We start from the raw sequence: 13,260 nt of genomic DNA, 5'->3' as shown, positions 1-13,260 counted from the left end.
AGACTACAATTTCCTGGTAGTTTCACTTTGTTATTAACCTTTAAATGATTGATAATGTCATTTTACAATTATTGCTCAGTCACTCAAATCTTCACATTCAAACAAATACGGGATAATTGAGGAGACAAGGATAAATTCCAGAAAGGAATATTGTCAAGACTGGCATTGGTTATAGACTCATGTGTAAACACACTACCCTGAAATCATGATCACTGGCAGAAGATTGAAAAATATGGTTTCTTTTATATCTGATGTTGCCTTGGTTGAAGTATTTCCTATTTACCTTTGTACATTTCAGATGTCATTGGTTCATTAATCAGTGATGGTATCCGATCCAGAATGAATCTTGCTATTTCGTTACTGCCACTGAACAGTGCAGAATGTAAGATTGTTTCTTCCAAGTCCCCTTTGAAGAATATTGTTGAATATTAGTTTCAAGGCAAATAGATAGAACATCAAATCAATTAAAGCCATTGATGCTTAGAGACCCCTTCAGAATCTCAGATGGTGACAAGAGGGCATAGAGGAGTGAGATATGCCAACTAGTGGAGTGGTGCCGCAGCAACAACCTGGCACTCCACATCAGTAAGACGAAAGAGCTGATTGTGGACTTCAGCAAGGGTAAGATGAAGGAACACATACCAATCCTCATAGAGGGATCAGAAGTGGAGAGAGTGAGCAGCTTCAAGTTCCTGGGTGTCAAGATCTCTGAGGATCTAACCTGGTCCCAACATATTGATGTACCCATAAAGAAGACAAGACCTCTGCTATATTTTATTAGGAGTTTAAAGAGATTTGGCATGTCAACAAATACACTCAAAAACTTCTATAGTTGTACCGTGGAGAGCATTCTGACAGGCTGCATCACTGTCTGGTTAGGAGGGGCTACTGTACAGGACCAAAAGAAGCTGCAGAAGGTTGTAAATCTAGTCAGCTCCATCTTGGGTACTAGCTTACAAAGTACCCAGGAAATCTTAAGGGAGTGGTGTCTCAGAAAGGCAGCGTCCATTATTAAGGACTCCCCTCACCCAGGAAATGCCCTTTTCTCACTGTTACCATCAGGTAGGAGGTACAGAAGCCTGAAGGCACACACTCAGTGATTCAGGAACAGCTTCCTCCCCTCTGCCATCTGATTCCTAAATAGACATTAAAGCTTTGGACACTACCTCACTTTTTTAAATAAACAGTATGTATGTTTTTGCACATTTTATTATATCTATTCAATATACATAATTGAGTTACTTGTTTATTTATTATTATGTTGTATTTTTTTCTCTCTGCTAGATTATGTATTGCATTAAACTGCTGTTGCTAAGTTAACAAATTTCACGTCACATGCCGGTGATAATAAACCTGATTCTGATTCTGACAGTTTCCCCCTTTTATAATCTAATATATTTCATTTGTTTGTTAAGTCCAGTCTATATCAAACATGGCAAAAAAGTACTTCATTTTAAAGGTTCAGACACTTCCATCAATGATGTGGGAAAGCTGACTGTGCTCTGACAAATGTCTACAAAAAGAGATGTTGCCAAATCTCCCTCCCAGATGAAAATTTCAGATTCTTTGTTCCATTGACATTGACAACAAAACATTGTCTAATATTAAAGCTATATTAAGTCTGAAAGGACATATGTTAAGTACAGTACACTTGAATTTGTGGAAACCAGTAATTAAATCATAGAAACATAGAAAGCCTACAGCACAATACAGGCCCTTTGGCCCACAATGCTGTGCTGAACATGTACTTACTTTAGAAATTACCTAGGGTTACCCATAGCCCTCTATTTCCCTAAGCTCCATGTACCTATCCAGATGACTCTTAAAAAACCCTGTGTATCTGCCTCTACCACTGTCGCTGGCAGCCTAGTCCATGCCCTCGCCACCTTCTGCGTAAAAAAAAACTTGCCCCTGACATCTCCTCTGTACCTACCTCCAAGCAAATTAAAACTATGCCCTCTCGTGTTAGCCATTTCAGCCCTGGGAAAAAGCCTTTGACTATCCACATGATCAATGCCTCTCATCATCTTATACACCTCTATCAGGTCACCTCTCATCCTCCTGCAATCCAAGGAGAAAAGGCCGAGTTCACTCAACCTATTCTCATAAGGCTTGCTTACCAATCCAGGCAACATCTTTGTAAATCTCCTCTGCACTTTTTCTATGGTTTCCACATCCTTTCTGTAGTGAGGTGACCAGAACTGAGCACAGTACTCCAAGTGGGGTCTGACCAGGGTCAGATATAGCTGTAACATTACCTCTTGGCTCTTAAACTCAGTCCCACAGTTGATGAAGGCCATTGCACCATATGCCTTCATAACCACAGAGTCAACCTGCGCAGCTGCTTTGAGTATCTTATGGACTCGGACCCCAAGATCCCTCTGATCCTCCACACTGCCAAGAGTCTTTCTATTAATATTATATTCTGCCATCATATTTCACCTACCAAAATGTACCACCTCACACTTATCTGGGTTGAACTCCATCTGCCACTTCTCAGCCCAGTTTTGCATCCTCTCAATGTCCCGTTGTAACCTCTGACAGCCTTCCACACTATCCACAGCACCCCCAACCTTGTGTCATCAGCAAATTATTTCTAACCCATCCCTCCACTTCCTCATCCAGGTAATTTATAAAAATCTCTAAGAGTAAGGGTCCCAGAACAGATCCCGGAGGCACACCACTGGTCGCTGACTTCCATGCTGAATATGACCCGTCTAGAACCACTCTTTGCCTTCTGATGGCAAGCCAATTCTGGATCCACAAAGCAATGTCCCCTTGAATCCCATGCCTCATTTCTTTCTCAATAAACCTTGCATGGGATACCTTATCAAATGCCTTGCTGAAATACACATACGCTACATCTACTGCTCTACCGCTATCAATGTGTTTAGTCACATTCTCAAAAAATTCAATCAGGCTCATAAGGCATGACCAACCTTTGAGAAACCCATGCTGACTACTCCTAATCATATTATGCCTCTCCAAATGTTCATAAATCCTGCCTCTCAGGATCTTCTCCATCAACTTACCAACCACTGAAGTAAGACTCACTGGCCTATTATTTCCTGAGCTATCTCTACTCCCTTCCTTGAATAAGGGAACAATATCTGTAACCCTCCAATCCTCCGGAACCTCTCCAGTCCCCATTGATGATGCAAAGATCATTGCCAGAAGCTCAGCAATCTCCTCCCTCGCCTCCCACAGTAGCCTGCGGTACATCTGTCTGGTCCCAATGACTTATCCAACTTGATATTTTCCAAAAGCTCCAGCACATCCCCTTTAGTAACGCTTATATGCTCAAGCTTTTCAGTCCACTGTAAATCATCCCTACAATCACCAATGTCCTTTTCTGTAGTGAATACCAAAGCAAAGTATTCATTAAATACCTCTGCTATCTCCTCTGGTTCCAATCACACTTTTCCACTGTCACACTTGATTGGTCCGATTCTCTCAAATCTTATCCTCTTGATCTTCACATACTTGTAGAATGCATTGGGGTTTTCCTTAATCCTTCCCGCTAAGGCCTTCTCATGGCCCCTTCTTGCTCTCCTAATTTCAGTCTTAAGCTCCTTCCTGCTAGCCTTGCAATCTTCTAGATCTCTATCATTACCTACTTTTTCAAACCTTGCATAAGCTTTTCATTCCTTCTTGACTAGATTTTCAACAGCATTTGTGCACCACAGTTCCTATACCCTAACATCCTTTCCCTGAATCATTGGAACATACTTACTCAGAACCCCACACAAATATCCCCTGAACATTTGCCACATTTCTACTATACATTTCCCTGACAACATCTGTTCCCAATTTATGTTTCCAAGTTCCTGCCTGATAGCTTCATATTTCCCCTAACTCCAATTAACTACTTTCCTAACTTGACTGTTCCTATCTCACTGCAATGCTATGGTAAAGAAGATAGAATTGTGATCACTATCTCCAAAATGCTCTCCCACTGACGGACATGACACCTGACCAGGTTCATTTCCCAATACCAGATCAAGTACAGCCTCTCCACTTGTAAGCCTACCTACATATTGTGTCAGGAAACCTTCCTGAACACACCTAACAAACTCCACCCCATCTAAGCCCTTTGCTCCAGGGAGGTGTCAATCAATGTTTGAGAAATTAAAATCTCCCACCATGACAACCCTATTATTATTACACCTTCCCAGAATCTGTCTCCCTATCTGCTCCTCAATGTCCCTGTTACTAATGGGTGGTCTATAAAAAACACCCAGTAGAATTATTGACCCCTTCCTTTTCCTAACTTCCACCCACAGAGACTCAGTAGACAATCCCTCCATGACTTCCTCCTTTTCTGCAGCCATGGCACTATCTCTGATCAGCAGTACCATGCACTCACCTCTTCTGCCTCCCTCCCTGTCCCTCCTGAAACATTGAAAGCCTGGCACTCCAAGTAACCATTCCTGTCCCTGAACTATCCGAGTCTCTGTAATAGCCACAACATCATAGCTCCAAGTACTGATCCACGTTCTAAGCTCATCCGCTTTGTTCATGATACTCTTTGCATTAAAATAGACACATCTCAAACCATCAGTCTAAGTGCATCCCTTCTCTATCACCTGCCTATCCTCCCTCTCATACTGTCTCCAAGCTTTCTCTATTTGAGAGCCAACTGCCCCTTCCTCCGTCTCTTCAGTTCAGTTCCCACTCCCCAATTCGAGTTTAAACTCTCCCCAGTAGCCTTAGGAAACCTCTCCACCAGGATATTGGTCCCCCTGGGATTCAAGTGCAACCCGTCCTTTTTGTACAGGTCACGCCTGCTCCAACAGAGGTCCCAAAGATCCAGAAATCCGAATCCCTGACCCCTGCTCTAATCCCTATCCTCCACCTCACTCTATTCCAATACTCACTGTCACATGGCTCAGGCAGTAATCTCAAGATTACTACCTTTTGAGTTCCTGCTTCCTAACTCCCTGTAGTCTGTTTTCAGGACCTCCTCTCTTTTCCTACCCATGTCATTGATCAGAAACATTCTGGACCCTGGCACCTGGGAGACAAACTACCATCCGTGTTTCTTTCCTGTGCCCACAGAATCACCTGTCTGACCCCCTAACTATAGAGTCCCCTATCACTGCTGCCATCCTCTTCCTTTCCCTATCCTTCTGAGCCACAGGGCTAAACTCTATGCCAGAGGCACAGCCACTGTTGCTTCCCCCAGGTAGGCTGTTCCCCACCCCCCAACAGTACTCAAGTAGGAGTACTTATTGTCAAGGGGTACAGCCACAGAGGTACTCTCTGGTATCTGACTTCTGCCTTTCCCTCTCCTGACTGTTACCCACTTATCTGTCTCCCGATGCCCCGGTGTGACTACTTGCCTATAGCTCCTCTCTATCGCCTCCTCACTTTCCCTGGCCAGACGAAGGTCACTGAGCTGCATCTCCAGTTCCCTAACCCAGTCCCTAAGGAGATGCAGCTCAATGCACCTGGCACAGATGTGGCTGTCCGGGAGACTAGGAGTCTCCCAGACATCCCACATCTGACACCCAGTACAGAACACCAGTCTCACAGACATACTTCCTGTTTCTTCTCTTCACAAGTAACCTACCTCACTTCGACCCATTATCGCTGAAGCCCTGTTGAGCCAAAGCCCTCCTACTCTGTTACCCCCTCTATAAAACTCTCTTCTTTTTAAATCCTTCCTGCCAGTCTAACTCACTGACGTCCATGCACTTGCGCAGTTGTGCCTCGATCAAACCATTGAAGAAAAAACTGCCTCCTTTTAAACTCTTCCTGCCAGTCTCACTCACTGACCTCCACGTGCTTGTGCCATTGTGCTTCGATTGTTGCACAGTTCTGCCAAGTTATTACAGTTGCTTTCAAGAACTTATTCTCAAAATCTGGACATCCCTGGCAGGGTTAGTATTCATTACTTCTCTTTTCATACCCTTGAAAAGAAGGAGAGATACTTCCTTCATGAACTGTAAAATATCTACCTCTGTGATTTTTTTCACTCTCTGTGGAAGCAATCTGAATGCAATCACCAGGAGAAGATTGTCTGGATGAATTTTTTGGAGCTTAGAGAGTTCATATTTTACTGTCGGTGTACTTCCATCATTTCCCCTTTAAATATTGCAACCTCGGAGATTATCACTTTCACATATTAAAGATGTATCATTGGGACAATGTTGTCATCTTTCTCTTGTTCGGGGTACTAAAGATAGAATTCAAATTAAGGCATTTCTACGAGGAAGCAAAGTTGATTACAGTCCACTGGGCCTATTAAACATCTGAAAGAGTCTGCACTAGAAGCAAGTAAATGTAAGTAAGAACGAGGAGATTGAACTGCTAAACTTATGAGCTAATGTGATATGATTGACTTTCCTTTTGTTTCTTTATCCAATGAAACTAATCATTTTTTCATTTTTCGATCTTTTTTATTGTTTTCCAAATAAAGAATATACAAATTGGAAGAGGAGTTTAACAAGTAGATAATATAAAAGACATATAAACAGCAACAGTAAAAACAAGAAGTATATAATATCAAAATCAAATAAGTAAAATATTATGCTGTTATAATATGCAATGGTAAAAAAAAACTACAACTCCTCATAACAATCATAAAAAAAAGATTGGAAATTTTATTGATAAGGGAAAAAAACCCACTAACTAGACTGAAACAAAAAACAAAAAAAAAGAAAGAGAAAAAAAGGAAAGAAAAAGAAAGATTGGGCAGTCCAATTGAGGATAAAATTAGAGAAAACAGAGAGAGAGAGAAAACAAACACATCCTTCCAGTCATCTCCGAATCCTTCATGGATAAGGATTTTCCCCAAAGAGAGTAAAGAAAAATAAATAAATAAAAATAAATTAAATCATGTGGAAATATTGAATAAAAGGTCGCCAGATTTGTTCAAAATTAAAAATGCTTCAAATGTCCGGCTTCTAATTTTCTCCAAGCTTAGACATGACATAATGGAGGAGAGCCAATAGAAAACAGTAGGTGGATTAGATTCTTTCCAATGTAGCAAACTAGGTCTCCTGGCCAGTAAAGTTGAAAAAGCTATCACACGTTGGGCGGAAGCAGACACTTTGCTTGCGTCCTCTGGAATAATCCCAAAAATTGCTGTAAGTGGATTAGGTTGAACGTCCATATCTATAACTTTAGATAATATTCTAAACACATCCCTCCAAAAATTATTTAAACTTACACATAACCAAAACATATGAGTTAGAGTAGCCATTTCTGCATTACATCTGTCACAAATAGGGCTTATATTAGGAAACTAATCTCAATTGAAACAAAGCTGAAGTATCGGAACTGAGGCATCTTGGGGTGCAGAAATAAACAGTTATTCAAGACCATGTAACCTGCATATTTATTTGTGAGTTCTGAGGCAATACTGGAATGCTAGCGATAGATATCGAGATTAATAAATGGTCAGAGAAAAATTAATGTTAAAAGCAAAGTGAAACACAACTACAAATCTTTACAGAATAAATACCTCGAACGTAAGGGTCAAAATCTTCACTCATCAGTAAGGCTTTCATGCTGCTGGTGTCATTTGAATGAGCTGCCTTGAAAAACTCACTCCCAGGTCTGTAAAAATCACAGTGCTTCATTTACTGTATTCAAAAGTTAAAGCTATTTTAACATTTTTAAACTCTTTAAACTTCTGTGGCTTTGTGGCAATAATAATGCAAGAACATCCACACCATTCCCCTTCCCAAGCTACATTGCTTTAGAGTTGGACCATCAGGTTGTGATCATGTCTAAAACTCAATCTATCTCCTGATCAAAATTTCAGAGATTTTAGGTAGGGTTTATGATTTCTATGCCATTGGATTTAAATTGCACTGAATATCATAAATTAATGATTTTGTCGGTAGGCAAACACCAACTGCTGTCCACATTCCCTCATACTATAAAAGGCAGTAGTGCTCATGAATACTGAGCACATACAATCTATTTTCCTTATTAAAGGCTGATCAAAATGAAGGGTGCAAATTTACACAGAATTTATACATCTCCCTTTCTAAGATGACAGGGGGGCTGCACCTCCCACCATTTTTGTTTCTGCTTTTCAATGTCTGTTAAGTCCAGAATCAAAAAAATGATCTGGAAAGTTCAAAGGCTGCTATGTTCCTTAGCATATTAAATAGTTCAGATCATTAAAAGCAGTGAGAGGTAATGGATAATGAATCTTACTGTATCCTTCCTTGGCACCTTCTTGAGGGTGTACATCTTCTGAAAATGAGTCGCATAAACAAATTCCCAATTTTAAACCAGCTTAATAAGAACATTTCTTTTTGGATCAGACATTATTTTACTCCTCACCCTATTTTCTGCTCCAATTAAATCAACTGAGCTGCAAAACAGCATCAGACTTGAAACCACACTACCATTGCTGGAGCAAGGTTAAAGTCAAGGCTCAGGCTAATGTGATAGTTACTTAGACTTGCTCTACACTGTTTAATATATGCTTCAATCTTGATTTTACACTTTTCCCATTTACTCATATTGTGCAATGGAGATGGTCAAATATCTGCTTCCATTCAATACGTGGACTAAAATCTGGACATATTACAGCTACTCAGAAGTATTAAGTATCTAACAAAGAATGTGGCGATTTAGTAGTGTTGCTGTGAGTGTATTCTGATTTTCTGTTTGATTTATGCATTAAAAGGTAAATTGTTCACAATTCTCTCATCACAATAAATTGCTGGAAATTTTTGGTTTATGGGGATCCACATTCCTGGCAATACATATTCTTTGCTAGAAAAGAAGCTTGAAAATTACACCATTGAGTAAATATTGGATACTTGGATGAGATCTGGCAAAAAGAAATTTTAAGCTATAGACCTTATCCAAAAGAAATAAAACACCTGGGTCTAAAATACTGTAAAACATTTTCAGATCCCACATTGCCAGTTATTACTACTCAATTCCTCACTTCTTCCCTCAGTGCTAATCAGTCTAATCAGCGCTGATTTTGCAGGCTGAAAAAGATCCTTTAAAAATATTATGTAATGAATTGTCTCTATAATTAATATAATTCTTATTTACTAAGTTACCTGGTTTCATTCATATCCATTATGCAATGCATGTGGACTGAGTCAAATGGTTTAAGCGATTGGAATTCCAATGAAATCCTTTAAAAAACTGAAAATACAGATATAAATATGTTTGAAGGCTAAAAAAATTGTTTAAAAACTTGATGGTACTCGTACTGCATTTGATGCCAACATATGATCTAGCATTAGGGTAACATTAGCAGTAAGTTCATTTTTAAAGCTTTAACTTTGTAATAGATCATCTATACCACATAAACATAGAAATCTTGCTCGATACTTCTGTATTTTGAAATCCATTCTCTGCACTTTAATCCATTAGGCTATGCACAACAGTGCTTTGTCTCTTAAATCATTCCACTGAATGAAACGAGCCCAGTTGTTAGGTTAAAAGAATTCACTACTCGGCAGCTAATATTGAGAAAAATAAATCTTGCATTTTCTCTGAGAAGTCAAAAAATAATTGTAAGGAAAAAAACAAATTGCAAGTTCTTACATTCATCCTTTTCTTCAAACAATATTTGGCCTGTATTTTTCATCCTTCCTTTTATGGAAATACCATCCAATTCAAAATATATCACAAAGAACAGAAAAGTCTTTTGGCCATTAGTTACTATTTGTTTAATTGGTACGTAAGAATGAAAAACTCTTACCTTGCTCTCCCATTTATTATTTCTGTAAAAGCTCCTACAGCACTGGGCAGCAGCGAGTCAGGCCTGTTCTGGATGGCAGATTATATGCAACAAATTGTTTTGGCAACATACCGGCCATTTCTTTACCATGGTTCCTGTGTTATGGGAAATGTGCAGATTGTTTCAGTAATTAACATGAAATTGTTCTACCATGAGAAATCCCTGACGTTTAAATTGAATCCATAAAATATTAATCAGCAGATCAAAACAGAACAGTTTACCTTTTAGTTTAAACTTTATGCTTGGTGATCACCTATTTTTGCATTATCCAATTAAGAACAGTAGTGCTTAACTGATATTTTACAGCTAGTGAATGCTTAGCTAGTAGAAAATTGACTAAACTTTGGGTCATATTTTAATCTTTGCAGCTATATTTAGCAATAGGTTAGGACGCAGCTGAAATCTGTGTTTTGCATCTTTGTTGAGCAACAGGACTTGCAGTTTTTTTAAAGAATTCTGCGTATCTAAATGTTAAAATGAAAAATGTGCATATCATCAGCATAAGCTGTAAAGTTAACACAAACTGAAATCAAAGAGAAAACATTTTACCATAGAGGACTGAATTTGAACAGGTAGTTTCCAATATCAGATGGAGCTGGGTTTGTTGTGGGTTTTTCATTCTGTTGTAATGGATGACTGAGGTCAAACTCTACTACACCCAACAATTTACGTATATATATATCCAATCATTCTCGTGCTAGCATCCACAACAAAAGAAATAGAACTCGCTCTTCAAATGTATAAATAGGATCAAAAATTGAAGTAGACTGCAACCATATTCAATTTATCCTCAATGAAGTATTGCAAATCATGCCTCCTGTCTGCAGGAGAAACTAGATCAAGGAAATGCAACAGGAGAATCTTGCAATCTATTGTGCCAGTGAAATAAATCTCGGAATCAGACTGGCTGTGTTAATTGTTCACTCTGGAGTTTCAAAGATCGAGAGGGGACTGCATTGAATTCTGTAAGATCTCTTCACGGAGTAGTAAGAGAGGACATTTCCTTCTTGCGTGTAAACAGACTAAAATACCTGTTTTAGATGGAAGTCTGAAAATGCGAAGTCATCCATCTAAAACAGGTATTTCAGTTTATTTACACACAAGTAATGTAAACACAAGGAAATCTGCAGATGCTGGAAATTCAAGCAACACATACAAAATGCTGGTGGAACACAACAGGCCAGGCAGCATCTATAAGGAGAAGCACTGTCAACATTTCGGGCCGTGAAACTCCCTTTCATAAAGGACAGTAGTAGCTGAGTTATTGAATGCAAGGGAGGTCAGGGACTGGTGAGAGTTGAAGTTACAATTAGATCCCCCATGATCTCATCAAATATCAACGTGACCTGAAAGAAGTGGATGAGCTATTCCTGCACCTAAGGTGGCAGTTCTGCCCTGTCAATAGAAATTGACTATTTACCTTTTAAGCTCAATAGGAGAGCTGATCTTCGCATCTGTTTCCAGTAATAAGGACTGTCTTCCAACTTACCAGGTGAAAATATGAGCAGCTCGGGGTCAAATTAAAAAACTGAACCTCAAGGGTAATAGTCTCTGGATTATTACCTGAGCCACGAGCAAATTTGGCTAGGTTAAATAAAATTAGGGAGTTAAACGCGTGGCTCAAAGACTGGTGTGGGAGAAGTGGGTTTTGCTTCTTGGGACACTGGCACCAGTACTGGGACAGGAGAGAACTGGTCCGGAGGGACGGGCTTCACCTGAACCGGGCTGGGGTTAGTGTCCTGGTGAATCGTATAACTAGGGCTGCAGAGAGGTCTTTAAACTAACTAGTGGGGGGGAGGATTCTAGAGAGCAAATAATTAAAAAGACAACGGAGAAGGTAATGGATGTAGGTAAAAGTGGAGGAATAAAAAGACAGTGTGTCAGGAGGAGAAAGAATGTATGGAGATAAGCGTAAAGTTGTACAAAAGGAAAAGGTAGGAAATAAGTGTCAAACATATTTGAAAGTCCTTTATTTGAATGCACGTAGCATTAGGAATAAAATTGATGAGTTGACGGTACAAATAATTACGTATGGTTATGATATTGTGGCAATTACTGAAACATGGCTGCAGGGTGACCAGGACTGGGAATTAAACATACAAGGGTATTCGACAATTAGGAGAGACAGGCAAGAAGGAAAAGGAGGTGTGGCTATGTTAATAAAGCAAGAAATCACTGCAATAAAGCAAAATGATATTGGCTCAAAGGATCAGGATAACGAAACAATTTGGATAGAAATAAGAAATAGTAAAGGGGAAAAAGCAGTGGTGGGAGTAGTCTATAGGCTTCCAAACAGCTGTGACTCAGTTGGTCGGAGCTTAAATCAGGAAATAAGGGAACAGCTATAATTAATGGGGATTTTAACTTTCATATTGACTGGACTAATCAAGTCGGACACTGCAGCCTTGAAGAAGAGTTAATTGAGTGTATTTGGGATGGGTTCCTTGAACAATACGTTACTGAGCCGACAAGGGGGCAAGCAGTCTTAGATCTGGTCCTGTGTAATGAGACAGGACTAATAAAAAATGTCCTAGTAAAGGATCCCCTTGGAATGAGTGACCATAACATGGTCAAATTCCATATTCAATTAGAGGATGAAAGGGTTGGATCTCAAACAAGCGTACTGAGCTTAAATAAAGGAGACTATGATGGTACGAGAGCGGAATTGCTTAAGATGGATTGGGAAAATAGATTAATGGGTAGATCGGTACTTGATCAGTGGTGTATATTTAAGGAATTGTTTTACAACTGTCAAGAAAAATATATTCCACTGAAAAAAAAGGGTGTAAAAGAAAAAAGTTATCCGTGGCTAAGTAAAGAAATAAAGCAAAGTATACGACTAAAAAGAAAGTTATATAAGGTAGCTAAATCTAGTGGGAAGATTGAAGATCGAGAAGCTTTTAAAGATCAGCAGCAAATAACAAAAAGATTGATTAAGAAGGGGAAGATAGATTGTGAAAGTAAATTGGCGAAAAACATAAAAGCAAATAGTAAGAGTTTTTATAGTTACATAAAAAGAAAAAGGGTGGCTAAAGTAAATGTTGGTCCCCTAGAAGATGAGACCTGGAAATTAATGGTAGGTGACATGGAGATGGCGGAAACGCTGAACAAATATTTTGTATCAGTTTTTACAGTAGAGGACACTCAAAATATCCCAACACTGGATAAACAGGGGGCTCTAGGGGGAGAGAAGCTAACTCCAATTCAAATCACCAAGGAAATGGTACTTGATAAATTAATGGGACTGAAGGTGGCTAAATCCCCTGGACCGGATGGCTTGCATCCTAGGGTCTTAAGGGAAGTGGCGGTCAGGATTGTGGATGCATTTGTGATAATTTTTCAAAACTCGCTGGACTCGGCAATGGTCCCGGCAGATTGGAAAAATGCTAATGTAACTCCTTTATTTAAAAAGGGCAATAGGCAGAAGGCTGGGAATTATAGGCCAGTTAGCCTAACATCTGTGGTTGGCAAAATGTTGGAATCGATAATTAAGGAAACAGTAACAGGGCATTTGGATAAACATAGCTTAATAG

The 13,260-nt window shown here is 39.4% G+C and overlaps 1 protein-coding gene across 4 annotated transcripts in view; it reads right to left on the bottom strand.

The window, feature by feature from the left end:
- LOC132379118 (transient receptor potential cation channel subfamily V member 6-like) overlaps nt 1-10,226 on the bottom strand; it is a 41,674-nt gene extending 31,448 nt beyond the window's left edge. The window contains exons 1-6 of one of the 4 annotated variants that reach the window (XM_059946706.1): nt 9,949-10,226; nt 9,689-9,822; nt 9,039-9,126; nt 8,173-8,211; nt 7,469-7,563; nt 284-406 (exon numbers count right to left, since the gene is read on the bottom strand). In XM_059946706.1, the coding sequence (XP_059802689.1) occupies nt 284-406; nt 7,469-7,563; nt 8,173-8,211; nt 9,039-9,070 (289 nt within the window). In that variant the 5' untranslated portion in view covers nt 9,071-9,126; nt 9,689-9,822; nt 9,949-10,226. Of the gene's footprint in view, nt 1-283; nt 407-7,468; nt 7,564-8,172; nt 8,212-9,038; nt 9,127-9,688; nt 9,901-9,948 lie in introns of those variants that run through there. The other 3 variants (XM_059946715.1, XM_059946716.1, XM_059946727.1) reach the window with 3 other exon arrangements.
- Between the last annotated feature and the right edge of the window lie 3,034 nt (nt 10,227-13,260).

Source organism: Hypanus sabinus, chromosome 2, assembly GCF_030144855.1.
Source record: "Hypanus sabinus isolate sHypSab1 chromosome 2, sHypSab1.hap1, whole genome shotgun sequence".
Lineage (NCBI taxonomy): Eukaryota > Metazoa > Chordata > Chondrichthyes > Myliobatiformes > Dasyatidae > Hypanus > Hypanus sabinus.
Note: the sequence above shows the minus strand (reverse complement) of the source record. Positions and strands in the feature narration are given on the sequence as shown.